Source organism: Ostrinia furnacalis, unplaced genomic scaffold (genome assembly GCF_004193835.3).
Source record: "Ostrinia furnacalis isolate ACB-3 unplaced genomic scaffold, ASM419383v2 OfSCF0770, whole genome shotgun sequence".
Classification (NCBI taxonomy): Eukaryota; Metazoa; Arthropoda; class Insecta; order Lepidoptera; family Crambidae; genus Ostrinia; species Ostrinia furnacalis.
This window is the reverse complement of record NW_021131009.1, coordinates 124,210-143,272: the sequence shown is the minus strand read 5'-3', so window position 1 is coordinate 143,272 and position 19,063 is coordinate 124,210. Positions and strand designations below refer to the sequence as shown.

The following is a 19,063-nucleotide window of genomic DNA, read 5'->3' as shown; positions in this document are numbered from 1 at the left end:
AAAACAATTTGTTGTGTAACTAAGAAAAAAATAACGAAAAATTCATGTGATACTATCGAAATCTCAATGTCAGAAACTTTTCCAACAAAAATCAATGACAAGAGTCGAGAAACATAAAAATGTAACGATTTATACTGGCTATGCCATTTACTCTTTGATAAAGATGTATATTTTAGGGCTGATTTTTCACTCGTCAGTTAACTTTTAACTGAAGAATAAACTTGTCATTTTGACATAATATTTCCCATAGGTACTGTATCTGTCAATGTGCCAAATTTATTCTTCAGATAAAAGTTATCCGACGATTGAAAAATCAGCCCTTAGCCATTTTAATCGCGATTCTGTCCTGTGAATGCTAATGTAAAAAAAAGTGTTGAGTTTAAACCTTTTAGAGTTCAAAAGAAGTGAGAATAGTCAAACGGTGACGGTCGGACTGGTCGACTCGTGATCCGAGGAACGCGGGTCCGATCGCCGCCGCCGCTTGACTCGGCTTAGGCCTAGTTTCCACCAAAGCGGAGCGGAGCGGAGAAGTGTTGGATCGTCAAATTTTTCAATAGAACTAGGGCTATCGTTTTTATACTTAACAGTTGGCACCCCTGGCGATTGACAGGACCTCACTCTACAGTGGCGCCATCTTAATAAGTGCAAATGCGATAGTCCTCCTACCACTTTAGCGCTTACAAGTTGGTGCCACTGTCTTCGCTACTAGCAAGTGACAGGACCTCACTCTACAGTGGCGCCATCTTAATGAGTGCAAATGCGATAGTCCTCCTACCACTTTAGCGTTCACAAGTTGGTGCCACTGTCTTCGCGACTAGCAAGTGACAGGACCTTACTCTACAGTGGCGCTAACTGGTGAGCGCTAAAACGATAGCCCTCATTAGACCGCGGCGGCGGTGCGGCGCGGACGAGAAGTGGAAATAATGAAATCTGATTGGTTAACACACTTTTCTGCTCCGCTTTGGTGGAGATCGGGCCTCATGGCAGAGTAAATACAAATGAGTAGGCTATCTTCATAGAAACGCACCGAGCGTGGTTTGTATGTGAGCGTGCCAAAACGTATGCGGCGCGCACGCACACACTGACAAAATTTAGCGTGGATTAGCTGAGAGTTGCGCCGAATTTTGTCAGTGTGTGCGTGCGCGCCGCATACGTTTTGGTGCGCTCACATACAAACCGCGCTCGGTGCGTTTCTATGAAAATAACCTACTCATTTGTATTTACTCTGCTCATGGTGAGCGCACTCGTAACACAAGCATATTTAACTTATTGCGATTGGACGACTCTAAAGAACTCTGAATCGAAATCAATGAGGGTTTTCGCGATTTAAAAATCCGCGAGATACGTAGACGCGAGGTCCAAATGCTGCATGGTTGGTTATTTTTGACATGACATTGACAGATATGTCAAAATCCACCAATCACGCAGCAGTCAGACCCCACATCCACGTCCCGCCATCTAGCGGATCTTTCATTCGCGAAAACCCTCATTGTCCAATCACGGTAAATGTGGAATCAAAATCAATGAACCAATCACGTTAATGTGTGCCCTTTCTCGTGTGTACAAGCGCGTGCTTCGTCACCCCAAGCTACCCATCCTTATCGCTCGCGCGTAATTATGTAGCTGTCGCGCTCGCACACTCACTGCGGGCGCCCGTCGCACAGTCGCGACAGCAATATTACGCGCGAGCGATAAGGATGGGTAGCTTGGGGTCATTGGACAAAATTCTACGCGCTCACAGACCGGGCTTTAACTAGTCACGGTGAATGTGTGCCGTTCCTCATGTGTTTCGTCCCGGCTGGAGGGGGCGGGGCGGGCGGGGGCGGGGTCAGACGACGACTACGAGCGGGCACTCGCGGATCATAACGACGGCGAGACCGCCCGCGTAGAGCGGAGCGGAGCGGAGAAGTGTTGGATCGTCATATGTTTCAAAAGAATTAGACCGGGGTGGTGCGGAGCGGACGAGAAGTGGAAATAATGAAATCTGAGGTGTAATTATTCTGTCAAACGCTTTGTTTAACTGACTTTATTGTACATTATGAACTGACAAATGGTAACGATTGCTTTACACAATTCCACCTCAGATTGGTTATTTTAGACACTTTTCTGCACCGCTTTGGTGGAAATCGGGCCTCATGGTGAGCGCACTCGTAACACAAGCAATTAACTTATTGCGATTGGACGACTCTAAAGAACTCTGAATCAAAATCAATGAGGGCTATCGTTTTAGCGCTCACCAGTTAGCGCCACTGTAGAGTAAGGTCCTGTCACTTGCTAGTAGAGAAGACAGTGGCACCAACTGGTGAGCGCGAAAGTGGTAGGAGGACTATCGCATTTGCACTCATCAAGATGGCGCCACTGTAGAGTAAGGTCCTGTCAATGGCCAGGGGTGCCAACTGTTAAGTTAAAAACGATAGCCCTCATGACCAATCTCGGTGAATGTGTGCCCTTTCTCGCGTGTTTCGTCACGGCGGCAGACGGGCGGGGGGCAGGGTAGGGGCGGGGTCAGACGACGACTACGAGCGGGCACTCGCGGATCATAACGACGGCGGCGGCAGCGAGCGAGACGCGGCGAGACCGCCCGCGTCCAAACGCGGCCAGTCGACGAATTCTTTGCCGTGTCTGAAAGTGAGAGTTAATACGTTAGGTGTATGGTTCAAAATTGAATGGCATGAAATCATTTAGGCTAGTATTGTAAATACAGGGTGTTAGGTAAATGGGTATATGAGCCGACACTAGCCCATGTTAACATGGGCATATAAATGGTATGGTGAAGTCAGAAATTTGATATCATCATTTTAATTTTTTTAATTTTCATACAAAATAAATTTGATAAAATCGATTTGTATGAAAAATTAAATAATTAAAATGAAGATATCAATTTTCTGACTTCACCATACCATTTATATGACTATGTTAACATGGGCTAGTGTCGGCTCATATACCCATTTACCTAACACCCTGTAGAAATTGAATTGTGTTAGGCATAAGGTTCAAAATTGGTTTCCTTTTAAGATTTGGCCGTTTGGTGTAGTGGTTCAGAACGGACTACTATGCCGAGAGGTCTCGGGTTCGATTCCCGGCCGGGCAGAAATTGAAATTATGAATTTTAATTTCTGTGACGGGTCTGGATGTTTTCTATGTATAATATGTATTAAAAAAAATGATTTAAGTATGTTTATATCGTTGTCTAGTACCCATAGTACAAGCTTTGCTTAGTTTGGGGCTAGCAGCGCAGTGTAAAAATGTCTGACGAACTCTTTGCCGTGTCTGAAAGATTGAATTATGTTAGGAGGTATAAGGTTCAAAATTGACTATCAAGAGATTGTTTAGAGTAGTGATGAATGTTGATGATAATGAGACATTAGGGTAGTGTTGAGAAGAACTCTTTGCCGTGTCTGTGTATAAGAATTGTATTGGTTCAAAATTGTTTGTCATGAAATAATTTAGCCTAATGTTAATAGAAATTGAATTGTGAGACGTAAGGTTAAAAATGATTGCGGTTTTGCGGTTGAAACCGAAAAAAATGGGTGGTATTGTAAAATGACTGTGCTCGATTTATTGTTACATACAACGTTCAGTCAACCTAATATTATTTTGAAATCTATTTTCGACGATCTGGTGAAGGTCGCAGCAATAGCGAGATGGTAGGGTGGTGGCAGTGGGCCAGGCACACAGCTCGCAGAGCTGATGGCCGTACCGTTGGGATATAAAAGTTCTCGAGTGACAATCATTGGCAGTCCTCCCACTAGGTGGACCGACGATCTGGTGAAGGTCGCTGGAAGAACCTGGATGCGGGCAGCGCAGGACCGGTCTTTGTCCCGCAGTAAACCTGTAAACATCATTTGGCTGAAAGCAAGGTAGGGTAGGATGATATCTGGACTCACTTGAAGATGAACGTGAGTGTTGCGCCCACACACGCTCCCCAGAACATCAAATACATCAGCACCTCGCTGCTGTAGCGGGAAGGCAGTGTGGCGCTCGCCATGAACATCGACATGGCGACCAGTAGGACCGATGGGAACTGGAACACAAGAATGGAACATTTTAATAAATATGCTAGTTTCTTTAAACTTTTAGTCCGTCAATCATGTTGTGTTGAGTTGGATACTTTAGTTGTTGTAGATAGAGCTTCTTCGTAGGAGATACGTAGATAAAACACCAGACATTAGTTGATTAATATATTTGATGTTGTTCGTGCAACAGTGGTACAAAGAGTGAAGAAACAATTTATTGAATATAAAACGAAGACTAGTTATTATGATAGAATATTACAAATTAGGGATTAGTGCCGACTGCAAAAGACTAAGAAAAGTTATTAGGTACATTATTAAGCTCATAAGCTGTCCTCAATATTTGGTACATACATGGTGTGATGAGTGCATAAAGAATGATGCAATCATATTTTATAATGGACAACACGCATAAGTTGTAATATTAAGTTAAATTATGACTTAATTTAAAGTTTAGATCACACACATTACACTAGTTTTTATTTCACCTCAATCCATCCAGTATTACCGAAGATATAGCCTCCAGAAGTTTACGGACATTTTAAAATTTTCAAAAATTTCCATTATTCGCGCGTGACGTCACAACATGATTTTGCAGCCCCGCACGTTAACCCATTTACCACTTTTTGTCTTTTTCCAACTAAAATAAAATTTTACCTAACTGACAACTGTTGTTAGTTGTCATCGTTCAATCACATTTCAAACTAGGCGCTAAAAAAGTAACCATTATTATGCCACCTATTGCCAATTTTGTGCACTATGAAGCCATTTTTACATTTATGCACTTAAATATAAATTTTCTGGAAAAATAACCAAGTTTGTGTCTCTGTGCTCAATAACGAGTAAATAGTCCAGTTATTTGTTAATTTTACTTGGAAAGTTTTCCGGAATTTTTGAAAATTGGTGAATAAATAGATTTCGTTATGTTCTTTCCGAATTTTGTGACCTCGTTTATAGCCGCGCGCGCGCCCGCCTTATTGAAAAAAAACCGCCTTAAAAAGGTTTTTGACAACTACTTTTTTCATTTTATAATTTTTGGGACATAGACAAGTTAAGAAGCTTTGATAAATGTGATAAATTTCATGTAATGTAAGTTAAATAGATTTAAAGTTGTGAAACAGTCAAATTAATGTACCTGCTAAATTGCGAGTTCTTTTTTCTTTGATCATGGCAGGACACGCTGCCGGGTGTCCTAAATATGCTGAAGTATAAAAAAATTCGCGTTGCTGAAGTATACATTTTTTTTGTCTTGTTTGTTTCTACATTACATAATTGTATCCTACTAATATTATAAATGCGAAAGTTTGGATGTCTGGATGTCTGGAAGTTTAAAATAAAGTGATGTTTATTTCTCACCAATATAACAGATTCCTGTGTCTCAGGTTTGTTACTCTTTCACGCAAAAAGTACTCAACGGATTTTGTTGAAACTGTACAATATTATTGTTTGTAACCCAGTTTAACATATAGGCTATAATTTATGCCGATCTGTGACACTTTTCCGCGGGTGAAGCCGCAGGCAAAAGCTAGTCGTGAAATAAATAGGAAAGTTTAAGGATCTGAAACGTGGTCGCTTACTATGGGCCTCATAAGAAGGGTCAAGGTCACCCAAAGGGTGATGGAGCGGGCTATGCTCGGGGTTTCCCTACGTGATCGAATCAGAAATGAGGAGATCCGCAGGAGAACCAAAGTGACCGACATAGCACGCAGAAATCCGCAGAATTGCTAAAATCAAGTGGCAGTGGGCGGGACACATAGCTCATAGAGACGATGGCCATTGGGGCAGAAAATTTCTTGAGTGTCGACCACGGGTTGGAAGACGTAGCGTGGGCAGGCCTCCTACTAGGTGGACCGACGATCTGGTAAAGGTCGCGGGAAGAACCTGAATGCGGGCAGCGCAGGACTGTTAATTATGAAAAACCTATGGAAAACCCAAAGGCCTCTCGCCTTTGTCCAGCAGTGGACGTCATTTGGCTGTAACGACGATAAATAAATAAATAGGAAAGAATGTAACTATCAAAAATCTAAGGCAGCATTTTTCCAATTTCACAACGAGCGCGGCAATCACACTTAACTAACAGACTAACAGAGAGCATAGCGAAATCTATTTAATTACTCACCAATTTTCAAAACTCACGGAACACTTTCCAGGTAACCACGTTAATCTGTACCAAACGACTGGACTATAATTAAATTGATATAAAAATTTGGGTACATCTTCTCAAAAACAAAAGAACTGGTGCTAAAAGGGTTAAGTGACGTTTTGACATTTGTAGAGGGCCTTGTAGAAGGGGAGGCTATGGTGCTGAATGTGGATTAACTCGAGTGTCATAGTAACTTATTAGACTGCTAAGCTTGATGATAAAAAGAAAAATATTTTATTCAATGTACAGTCGCGGAATGAAAAGGTTCGTCACCTTAGTGTCGGTTTTCGCTTGCACTAGGTACTGTAAGAGGGAAACCTGCCAACATAACCGTGCAAGAAACAGTGCTGCTAACATTTAAATAAATATGACGTTTGCTAACAAATAAGGTTTTGCTTGTTTATTTTTCTATCCCATCAGTGCAATGTTACAAAATGTAGTTTTTTTTATTTAATAGATAATGGCAGGTTGAACCAACAAGAAGGTTTTAGTTTATCAATCATAATAATCTTCTTGACAAGTTAAATCGTCAAACAACTTTGATCTGGATAATTTTGAACTTTACTGACGAACATTTAAAGATTATTTTCTCTAACTCGAGATTATTCTGTAACATAGTTTCAAAAGGTAGTATGTGCTCGCGATTCGTTGAAGGAATCAATTTGAAAACTGACGAACCTTTTCATTCCGTGACTGTCCATAGTCAGTGGGTCTAGACAAAGTGCAAATTATAATCGCAAACCAGTCGCAAAGTGGTCGAAAAGCCCCTTTTTTGTATGGAGTTTTGACGGATTCGATTTTCGATTCGATCAAAAAGTGCGTTTTGTCTAAGGGGGCTGGTCATAAGTTCTGTCATATGATAATAACTTTTGAATTTTGAATAAAGGTTATATAGCCTGACCAGGAACATAAAAACCCTCGCCATGTTGCGGAAAACTAATGGTACTAATTTCTTTTAATGGCAACAGTAACTGAAAACTTCATTGACATGTCACCTTGCATGTCAGTCTATTGTTGTCAAAGTGTAAACAAACTTTATTTTAAATGTGTGCAATTGATTTTGTGAATTAAATTGCTAAAATATTTTTATAGTCGTGAAAGAAAAGTGGTTCACAATGTGTTAATGTATTTGTCGAAGATAAATAATAACGGTTCGGACAATATTTTCATTGAATAATGTTCCCGACAAAGGTTGTCAAATTGACTGACATGTTTATCGTATAGTACAGTCCACTATGAAAATTAGCTGTAGTTTGTTTCAACTACCTATTTTAAAGTTTTTTGTCACTTTCTAAGTTTTGAATTTTATGGAATTGGGAAAGAAGTACCGAGTTTGAAGCGTTCACGAGCAGACATTGCAGTCGAATATTTAAGTTTTGAATTTGATTATTGATGAATAATAAAATAAATCCTACTAGCTCGATTGATGGTTTCATTTAATTTATTTAAACCAGGTTACCTTTAGTAATATTTTTTCGTTAATTTATGAAAATATCAAATTAGCCCGTAATCCTGAATCCTGATACATAAATTTAGCCTATTAATTTAACACATGTACGACTGTACTCAGTGTTGCACTATCAAATGCAATTGACGCGCCTCTATGCCAGGGTTTTTATGTTCCTGGTCAGGCTTTAAAAACATTTTTTACTGAATTAGAATTAAAAAGAAAAAATGTGCGATAGTTCGAATTTTATTTTATGTGTAGTGGACGCATAAAGAAGTCTGAACTGTAGTTGTCACGTTGCATTGCTACGTGCCAAAGCAGATTTTCGTTGTGCTGAAAAAATTTAGTTTATCTTTTCATTAAATGATAGGTATAGATAGGTGTACCAGAATCTCATGGCAAACAAAAATATTGGAAAAGTGTGTCTTTCATAAATGGCAAATGTCTATGGCTTTATTGTCACCTGTCAACGTAAATCAAGTGAACTGTCAGCAAAGAATATATTTACTCTGACGAGAAGAACGGCGACTCCATAGAAAAATAACTGGACTTTTCTTAACGCCATCTAGTTGGTGACTTTGGTACTAAGGCGGTATTTAATCTGTGCTTAAGGCTACGTATTTTAGGCTATGTTATTATCATGACATAAAATCAATGACATAATATTATTATTATGTCATTGATTTTATGTTCTACCATTATTTTTAATTAATGCAAAAACTTTTCAGAGGTAACTAAGCCCGTCAATATGATCAAGAAAATGATACTCAAACAATTAGAAACACATTATTCTCTTTATTAAATATGATGTCTCGTGACATAAACTAAAACACTAGATAAAAAGTCACTGTCTCCAAACTTAAATACCTACTAGAGCACTACTGAGTCTGTATCTCACAATCACACTAGACAATATCTCCAACAGGATGATAAAACATTATTATCACAATAGATAAAGATTAACACGAAAATCTTTGAATAGCCGTTTTTTTATTTTGAAAGTTGTGACAAATTAATCACCGACAAACTGACAAATGACTTAAGTGTTGTCGTTTGAGAAAATCCTTATTAGAATTTTTTTGGATCGGGGAACACATTTAGCAGCCCACTTAATAAAATTCACAGTGCTGCCTACAAAGTCAACCGGGCCTGACTGTCAGTCGCTGCAGAAATTTTGTAATCTCTTCATGCCTATTTGTTATTTTTGTGAAAAAGTCGAAAAAGCTCAAGCAATTCATATTGTTTTCAATGTGTATTGTAAAATAAGGCATAATTCAAAGTCAAGCTTTGATTTTAAAGCGCGTCGTTGAGTTGACAGTAAGTTGGAGTGAAATTTGATACATTTAGTTTATTACCTAACTGCGTCAGACGGAGGGTTTTTTTAATATTATTCTTATAATAGCTGCTTTATCGGGGGTTTCAGGTGTACCTCACAAATTGGTGCAGAGGAATGGTGAAAATGTTATGACCATGTAAATAAAATTGAAAAAGATTTCATCAAGTAAGATAGAATAATTGAAATGCTGGAAGAGCAATTTATAATAAATACCTCTTTATCTTGATCATCTATTGAAAAAAAGTGGAATCCTTCGAATCGTTTTCTGGTTCTGAATGAAGTGATTAGTTATAAGTATGATACATAATAAAATTAGTTACATAAAGTAATATATGATTATTATTACTTATTTTTCAAGACATTTTCCTATTATTATTACTGACGGGATTTCTACCATGTACCTTAGTTTTTAGTTTCCAATATTTCGGCACTGNTTGTGACATTCTATTTTTATTATTTTAATAGTTTTTGTTGTTCTGCTAAATTATTTTGTGTATTGTGCAATTTTTAGGAGTAGCCTTTTAGTAAGTGTACCTACTTATTTTTCGCTAGTATGATTTTCTAGATGCCACGAAGGAAAAATTATTGCACTTTCTCATTTCTGCAGTAATATCAAATTTTACTGAGACAGCTCCCGGTAAAGGCCCTGCAGAGGTGGTCGGAGTTGTTTTAAAAGGTATTGCTATTAACCATATTTTTAGTGGTACGGTGACTATGAAACATGTTTAAGTTGTCATAACCAACTGTTATGTGAATCCTACAGAAATCTCATTTGATACTCAATTAGGTACCTACTGTGTTTAAGATTTACTAATTTGTTAAGCATATTATCATATCGAAACCATGTAGGTAGCATATCGGAAGCATGATCAGATAGTGCCAATAATAAAAAGTCTATTTTTTAATTATCTAGTAGATATATTAACTACGTGACGGTATTTTTGATCACAATTTTAATTAAATTTTTGGATGTTCAGAAAAAAGTACATATTACCAAATAACACCTTTGTTGATGAAACGAATTTAGTGTATTTTATTGTTAATCAATTTAAACTATGATGATATAAATTTAACAACATAAATATAAATATTTACAGTAAAAATGTAAAACTGTCACATCCGTGTCATGCAGTGTCACAGCCGTGTTTACGTAGGCTATTTTGTTTCCTTTCCGAGGGCTTTAAGGTTGTCCATATACATCAAAAGTATGCTTTTGGTTTATACTTTCGATACACATCGCAAAAAGTTTAAAAAAAAAAACTTTAATTAAAAAAAAAAATTGGCACAAATTTAAGAATGGCCCTTAAACATTGAATCATCTTTCGACACGTAGTCTGCCATAGAAAAGATATTTGTTTTGGGACTGATATTTAATTTTCACCAATTCTCGAATAACTCTTAAATTAAGAATTATGTAGGTATGGAAATATGTCAAAATTATTTTGTTCTTGAGATAAAAGTTAATAAATAAAATAAATAATAAATAAATATCCTTAGACATTTTACACTGCGCTTCTAGTCCCAAACTAAGCAAAGCTTGTACATAATACTAAGTATTAAACATACATACTTAAATACTTTTTTTTTTTATAAATACATCTTACTATACATAGAAAACACCCAGTCCAATACAAACAAATATGTTCATGCACACAAATGTTCAAGTACTGTGCGGGAATCGAACCCGCTACCTCCGGAATAGTAGTCCGTTTCGAACCACTACACCGCGTCTTTCCGTTCTATACATGGCCAGGCCAGATGAATGGCAAAAAAGATGGAATACGTCAGTCAAAGGGCGTCACTTAAATAAATTCTTCCCGAATGCCTTAACGCGATTTCTAACCATCGCCTAGATGGTTAGAAATCGACCATTGCTCGTCGCAGTTCCACACGGGGCATGGCAGCTTTAAACATAAACTTCACTAATTCAAACTAGTTCCGTCTCCTTTTTGCGAGTGTTCCACTAATGATGTCAGTCATGAGCAGTCTGCCCATCATATTATTATCTTGTGGGAGTGTGATCTTTGGAAATATGAACGTTATTTAATGCTTAATTCAATACAACATACATCTGTTTCCGCAATTTATTACACCGATCTTGTCGCGACAAGGAAAAATTTCCGTGCTTTTAAGCGATTTTGTAAAAATATTATTGGCAGGTAGTTGCTAATTGCTCATAAGATAGACCCCCATAATTGATATTTATTGTCCGTGGTGCGTAATCTTTTCTTATAGGTTTTAAACATTTGTTTGTCACCTGTCATCCGCTTTGCAATGGAGGGAAGTCGAACCTTAATTTCGAACTCCTATGTTCTTCTGAATAATTTCGTTGCGGGTCCAATTAGGTACAGTTTAACTTTCCCCCGGGACAAACTTGACCTTCATTGGTTGGGTTTTTGTGGCGGTCAAGCTGTAGATCCTGGCTACACAGGAGTTGCAGTGGTGGGAACGAGAGGTGGGAATAGTCCCGATTTTAGTTAAAACTGCTCGGCCCCATTGTATAATAAAGTGTAACCCATTGTTGTTTTTCCCGAAATTTTATCATGGAGCGTAATCCTACCTAGGTACTCCGAAACGTTTAGCAGCAACTGCAATCTTATCGGCATTTTAACAGCTTCTACAGCTTTTTCTAACTGCTCGGGAGAATAATTTTTTGTTGAACCAATCATCGACATTTATTATTCCCCAATAATCGACACTTGTCGATTACTGGTAGCTCGACTATGATTAGTTTACTTCAAATATCTTCTAAATGCGCAAAGTAATAAGAATTATATTCGGTTGTCAAATGAAAAATGTTTCAAAAAATTACTATCGACACGTGTCGATTTTTGGAAAAGTCAGTTTGTGAAAACCAGTGATCGACACCAACATTTTACTAATATCAAATTAACATTTAAAATTCGTTATAACAAAAATGGATTCTATAGTTCTTAAAGTAACCCGTGAAAAAGATAAAATTCAAATAAGTTTCAATACAGTAGTGTAATTAACAAAAAATGTACTCACTTCTTTAAGGATTTTACTAAGAAATGTTGTTATTTTCACCGGTACTCCAGCCGCAATCAGTTGTTATACCGCCATTTTCAAAATAAATTGGCGAATTTTGCTTAAGGCCGGGTAGCAGAGAAAATGGCGAAAATGAGGTTTTCATTTTTCATTTTTGAGGTAGGTACTAAACAGTAAAATTAAAGGCTAAGATTTTTATTGGGCATAGTTGAGGATATTTTCTAGGGCTATTAACGGATGGAAACACGATTTGATGAAGTTGACTCGATAGAATATATTCCCAAAGTTACCTCTATTCGTTTTCTATTTATGGTTTAATTTTTAAAATAAGCGATTTGAGATTCTAAATCTTTTACTAAACTAAAGTTCAGAAATAACTTGAGGGCTTTTAACGGATGAAATTTTTATATTGCGTCTTGTTTAGTTACTATGTTAAAAAATGTGGAAAAAATCGTCCATGACGGCTTGGACAATCACAATCTCAATCAGTCGCGCGGTCGCGGTGGCGCTTACGGAGGACGGACGCGTGTCAGTTTTTTGGCCGGGACAGTTCGCGATTTGTCAATATTTTTGACAATGATGACTTTGATGAGTCACAGTATAATAATATCAGTGTTACTGGAGAAAGCTTAAATTTTTGATAATAAAGAATTACGGTCAAAGTTAGGTGGTGCAACTCAGCCTAAAACTAAGAAAGATTGAAGAAAAAGAAACATTTCGTTTTAAACCTTAACCGTATGACAATAAAGTGCACAATGGTATTTCGTATTGCAACCTAATCCCTGATAGTCTCTTATTGGTCGTAGTAAAAATATAGTAAAATGCGTAACCAATTAGAGACGGGGTGAGCACGTGACCGGAGCGATGCGCTTACGCTAAAATTTCTACAAAGTGGTCAGGCGGAAGAGTCCCCGATAGTACCTTAGTTTTGAGTTTCCAATATTTCGGCACTGTTGCAAGCGCCATGGTCACGGAGTAACTGAAGAAATTAAAACCCGACATCGTTCAGATGTGCGTTCAAAAGACCTGAGATTAAAAAAAAATCCGTTTTGTCCGTTTTGTTTAAACAGTAAGCGAAAAAAAAGTGTCTTGAAAATGGAATACAAAATGATAAGGTATGGTATGGTAAATGATAAGTCTTTATCAATGAAGAAGCAGAAGTTCAATTTCATGTGTCCTCCATCTAGGCTAGTTTCCATCGTCACTCAAAGTTTGGCTGCGGTCTCAAAGGACAATGACCAAAAATGTATGGAGTGTGGTCCAAATGTCCACCACTAACGAGACCTATGTAGTAAAATAGTCTACTAAATACTGATTCATTATAACCAAACTGCAATCAAAAATATGCTGTCAGTAAAAAGTTATGACCGAATGAAAAGTCTGTTTTTTACCTTTTTATCCGAAAAATGTTCTTGATATCATTCTATCCATTGCACATTTTGGACTAATCTACGCATGTTAATTGTCATGTCGCATGTGGAGCGCTGTTATAGATGAATTTTATTAAATATTATACTAGCTGTGCCTACGACTTTGTACGCGTGAAAATAGTATGAATAATATTTCCCATTTTTACAACATTTGTCTTTACTGCTCTGCCCCTATTAGTTGTAGGGTGATGTTATTTATCCTAAAACCATCCTTAATAAATGGGCTATCCATAACAAAAAGAATGATTCAAATCGGACCAGTAGCGCGTAAACTACTACAATTTTTCAAACAGTCATAACTTTTTACTGACAGCTTATTTTTTTTTCGTCCCATACTGAAAGTTAATCTCTATTTAATGGACTATAAGCCAATATAGGTCTCATTAGTGGTGGACATTTGGACCACTTTTGGTCATTGTCCTTTGGGCTTAATTGAGGTATTTTTTGGGTGAGAGGCATAAGAACTAATGCCGTTTTATATCAAAAATTCATACTTAAAGGTAATCAACCAGGTACAAAGTATTTCCTTGTATGTTAGTCTGCCACTCTTTAGTAAGTCCCGAAATCCCCGCTTCGGCTCCCCTACTAACCATTCTAACCATTGTACACAGATAATATCTTACATGCAGCTTTTCATGTTACTACGTCACATTTTCAAAATCCGCGCGGAAAATCGCTCCTAGCGGAAGAGGGCACTTTGAGCTTGAATATTTCAGTCATTTTTAAAGATATCAAAAAAGTAAAAATACAGTATTCATTCTAATTTTTTGTAGTTTTTTTTGGCATCTTCAACAAAAATTGTGCGCCATGTCCATTAACTGAGTACAAAGTAGGCACAATGTTATCAAAAAATATTGGACACATTATTTTAACAAGTATAAGTTATGATGCGTTGAAGTTCCGCGTGACGTCACACCGTGCTACAGTTTTAACCACGCCTTGACGTCACGGGCCTCTTCTTTTGAATTTTGGCGCGTTTTTCTCTGTAAACTTTAATTACTTCTAAAAACTGAAAAATACGTGTTGGTTATTTAATTCGAATCTTGCTTTTTTACCTAGGAAACATCCGTTAATGAGCAACCTAATGGGTTGGTGGGAGGGGTAACAACTCAGTTCGGCCTTGTCGCTCGGTGTAGTCATTTTGTTCAATGGTCAAAATGTGGTCGCCATTCTGGTCCAGTCCAGTACGATTTCAGGTCAGCCGTATTTCATGGTGCATTAGCTCTGCCCATTAGGGCAAGTTATATCTACAACAGAACAATACCATAATAAAAGACAATATTTTACCGTGATGTACTTCCAGTCGCGATCCCTCCTCAGCGGACATTGTACGGTGTTGCCCTCGCCGTCCGCCACCACGTACTTGCCCAGGAACAAGTCGATCGAGTCCTGGAAAGAATGTCCAGTTCATTTTAGAATATAATAGAAAAAAAGTTGGATTGGTTCTTATTGACCGTCTTTTCATGTTGTCCGCTATTTGTTTAAAGTTTCGATATCCTCTAGTGGGAGAAAATTCAACTGATATTTTCCTGTGAACCTCTAGTTTCCAGGGTAACTTCAGTCCACTAGATTTATTAGGAACAACAAAGTCGCACTGTCTCTTAGCTCGTGCAGGGAGCATTAAGTCTTTTTCGGTTTAATTCCGCTGTTGCCCACTGTAGATTTTGATTTCATGGCGACATGACATGAAAACAGTTATTATTTTAGTCACCCGCTACTAAAATTTAGTAGCGGGTGAGCGAGTTGGTTGCTTTTGAGCGAGCGATACGATAAAGTCAGTTAAACAAAGCGTTTGACAGAATAATCGTACGTTATGAACTGTCAAATGATAACGATTGCTTTACACAATTCCACCTCTGGTTCGCCGCCGCCACCATAGATCGTAGGTAGTTAGGAGGGGCGTCAAGGGCAAAGACTGACTTTTCCAGTAAAAGGCGTGGCCAAAGTAATAGGCCCTAAACAAATTCAAAAAAGCTGTTAATGAATTGTTACTTAAATAATTCCTCTCTCATCTTGATTTCTTAGAGAATTATTAATTTAAATTTCATTATATTTATTATTAACTTATTTTCTTTATTAATTAACATTAAATAATTATTTCTCTATTTATAATTTATGTATTATGTATATTGTTAACTCGATTTATATGTTGTGTGCACTTGTTATTGGAGCTGCAACAAGTTATACTGTATAACCTGCTTTAAACGCTTTGTATGTTATGGTTGTATCCCTGTTTTGTGCACCAAATAAAATAAATAAATAAAATAAAATAAAAATCACCCACCTGCCGGAACCCGTCGCTGAAGTTGTTCTTGTAATATCTGGTCAGCGAGTTGACGCCGTCCCGCAACAGTCCGAGATGCGTCCGCTTGCCGGTGCGAGTGAAGTCCGTCTTGAGCGCGCCCGTGCCAGAATACTGGACGGAAATCATGTCGGCATGGTCGGCCCACACCTGGAATACAAATTAATTTGTATTATAGTCTGGTCTGTGAGCACGTAGAATTTTGTCCAATGACTCCAAGCTACCCATCCTTATCGCTCGCGCGTAATTATGTTGCTGTCGCGATCGCACACTCACTGCGGGACGAGACAGTGGCGGCGTAGCATGGTTTAGCACCCGGGGCGATCCCCCTTCCACCTTCGGCCTGAAGGTGGAAATCAAGAAGGTGGAATCACTTACCGTCAGGTGAGATACAGGCCAAGAGCTTTCTCATTGTGGATAAAAGAAAAGTGCTACACTCGCCTCGTGTGTTGCCAGTGATGGTATACGGATCTGAGACGTGGTCGCTCACTATGGGCCTCATAAGAAGGCTCAAGGTCACCCAAAGAGCGATGGAGCGTGCTATGCTCGGAGTTTCCCTGCGTGATCGAATCAGAAATGAGGAGATCCGTAGGAGAACCAGAGTGACTGAAACAGCCTGCAGAATCGCTAAAATCAAGTGGCAGTGGGCGGGGCACATAGCTCGAAGAGCTGATGGCCGCTGGGGCAGGAAAGTTTTTGAGTGGCGACCACGAGCCGGAAGACGTAGCGTGGGCAGGCCTCCCACTAGGTGGGCCGACGATCTGGTGAAGGTCTCGGGAGGTGCCTGGATGCGAGCGGCGCAGGACCGGTCTTTGTGGAGATCCTTGGGGGAGGCCTTTGTCCAGCAGTGGACGTCTTTCGACTGAAACGAACGGATAAAAAAAGGTGCTAAAGCCCGGTCTGTGAGCACGTAGAATTTTGTCCAATGACCCCAAGCTACCCATCCTTATCGCTCGCGCGTAATTATGTTGCTGTCGCGCTCGCACACTCACTGCGGGCGCGCGTCGCACAGTCGCGACAGCAATATAATTACGCGCGAGCGATAAGCTTGGGGTCATTGGACAAAATTCCACGTGCTCACAGACCGGGCTTTACACTCGCCTCATTGAACAGCTGGTCGAGCGCGGGGTGCGGCTCGTCTCCGCTGACTGCTAGCAGACGCAGCGCAGCCGTCAGCTGCAGGCGCGCCAGCAGCGACTGCACCACGTTGGTCCGGTCTAGGCAGTCGACGCAGTTGGTGCGGAACACGCCGGTCTGACGTAGTAGCACGGAGCCGCCGCGGGAGAGGAAGTAGCCGAATTCAGTCTGAGGATATAAAGATTTTATTATTATCATTCATATCAATAGGTCATCTAATCGAATCGATTTTTTTTGTATAATATTTGGACAATAATTAGAAGTATTTTCCCCAACAGCCAGACACTTTTGACAGTTCCAACTCCTTGCCAGAGAGTTTTTTTAGGGTAGCTCCCAAAGCCACGCGGACAAACTTTCAGCTTTTATAAAATGACGTATGTCTGGCGTTCACTAGCTCTTAGTCTATAATCTTATGTACGCCAGAGGGGATGCTGTGGGAGTCAGGAGGATGCTATGGAATGTAGGAGGATGCATGCAGTCGATGAGCACGGCAATGGTAGCGCATCCTTCGATACACGGCATGGAAGTCGAATGGCTCGTAGCGCATGCCGATGGCATTCAGTGGGATGCAAGGAGGATGCAGGGGGAAACAAACCTACTCGTGCGGGATGCGATCAATGAGCACGTAAAGGCTATGGTAGCGCACCCTTCGGTATTCGGCGTGGGCTCGTAAGATACACCTGGAGGATACAGGAGGATGCAAGGGGATGCGGGAGAATGCAGGGGGATGCAAGAGGATACCAACCTGCTCGTGAGCAATCCGGTCGATGAGAACATGCAGCCAGTGGTAGCGCATCCTTCTGCACTATGCGTGGAAGTCGAAGGGCTCGTAGGATACGCCTGGGGGATGCTTTGGAATACAAGAGGATGCTGACCTGCTCATGATGCTATGAAATGCAGGGATTCTGAGGGATGCAAGAGGATGCAGGAGGATGCAAGGGGAATGATGACATGCTCGTGATGCTATGAAATGCAGTGATTCTGAGGGATGCAAGAGGATGCAAGAGGATGCAGAAGGATGCAAAAGGATGTATGCCTGCTCGTGCGCAATCCGGTCGATGAGCACATGCAGCCGGTGGTAGCGCATCCCTCTGCATTCAGCGTAGAAGTCGAAGGGCTCGTAGGATACGCCTGGGGGATGCTTTGGGATGCAGATCTGCTCATGATGCTATGAAATGCAGTGACTCTGAGGGATGCAAAAGGATGCAGGAGGATGCAAAAGGATGTATACCTGTTCGTGAGCAATCCGGTCGATGAGCACATGCAGCCGATGGTAGCGCATCCCTCTGCACTCGGCGTGGAAGTCAAAAGGTTCGTAGGATACGCCTGGGGATGCCGTGATTCTGAGGGATGCAAAAGGATGTATACCTGTTCGTGCGCAATCCGGTCGATGAGCACATGCAGCCGGTGGTAGCGCATCCCTCTGCACTCTGCGTGGAAGTCAAAAGGCTCGTAGCGGACGCCTGGTAGCGCTGCCGCCGCCACGGCCGCGCGGTAGCCTCGCTCTAATGCCTCTTCTTTGCCGCACTGGTCGATCTGTGGAAGGAAAAGTCGGTTTGTGCAATGTATTCATAAAAAAATATGGTTACATAATATGGTTGACATAAGTTTATATGGACTGAAAATTGTTGAGAAGAACTTTTTAGACATTATACCAAAATTATTGACTTTCAAACCTATGTAGGAACCTTCCAGGAGCTCACCAAAAATATCAGCATTACTTCAGCTTGATCCAGAAGCGAACTATAAGCCACAATAGTCATCCAGCTCAAGAAACTCCTGCCCTTTACAACTACAGTAGAACCCTCCAGCACTAACCACGTGGACTAGCACGCGCGGGAAGAGCCTGGATGCAGGCAGCGCAGGACCGTGCATTGTGGAGAACCTTGGAGGAGGCCTTTGTCCAGCAGTGGACGTCATTTGGCTGAAACGAACGAACGAACTCACCAGGTTGAGCAGAACCTAAAGCAGGAGAGTCTAATCTTCTAAGAACTCACCAAATGCAACAGCACTACTTCAGGTTGATTCTGTAAGAACCATCTGACAGCTCAAGAAACTCCTGACCATCACAACTCCAGTTGTAGGTACAGACGATGGCACGTCAACGTAACCACTGTGGGTTCTTGTTGAGTTGTAATAGGGGCGAGTTTGCAACAAAAATGGGTAGCCTTATGTGCTGTCGTGTGTACCATCTTATCCAGAACTCACCAGGTTGAGCAGCACCTGGCCGCCGTAGCGCGTCTGCT

At 40.2% G+C, this 19,063-nt stretch overlaps 1 protein-coding gene across 1 annotated transcript in view; it reads right to left on the bottom strand.

Moving 5' to 3' along the window:
* Window positions 1-2,491: 2,491 nt before the first annotated feature.
* The window catches only part of Sac1 (phosphatidylinositol-3-phosphatase SAC1), a 31,355-nt gene continuing 14,783 nt past the window's right edge, over window positions 2,492-19,063 (bottom strand). Inside the window, exons 9-14 of the mRNA XM_028300625.1 lie at window positions 18,186-18,353; window positions 16,782-16,985; window positions 15,663-15,830; window positions 14,666-14,767; window positions 3,888-4,024; window positions 2,492-2,622 (exon numbers count right to left, since the gene is read on the bottom strand). Of these exons, the coding sequence (XP_028156426.1) occupies window positions 2,538-2,622; window positions 3,888-4,024; window positions 14,666-14,767; window positions 15,663-15,830; window positions 16,782-16,985; window positions 18,186-18,353 (864 nt within the window). The 3' untranslated portion in view covers window positions 2,492-2,537. The remainder of the gene's footprint in view (window positions 2,623-3,887; window positions 4,025-14,665; window positions 14,768-15,662; window positions 15,831-16,781; window positions 16,986-18,185; window positions 18,354-19,063) is intronic.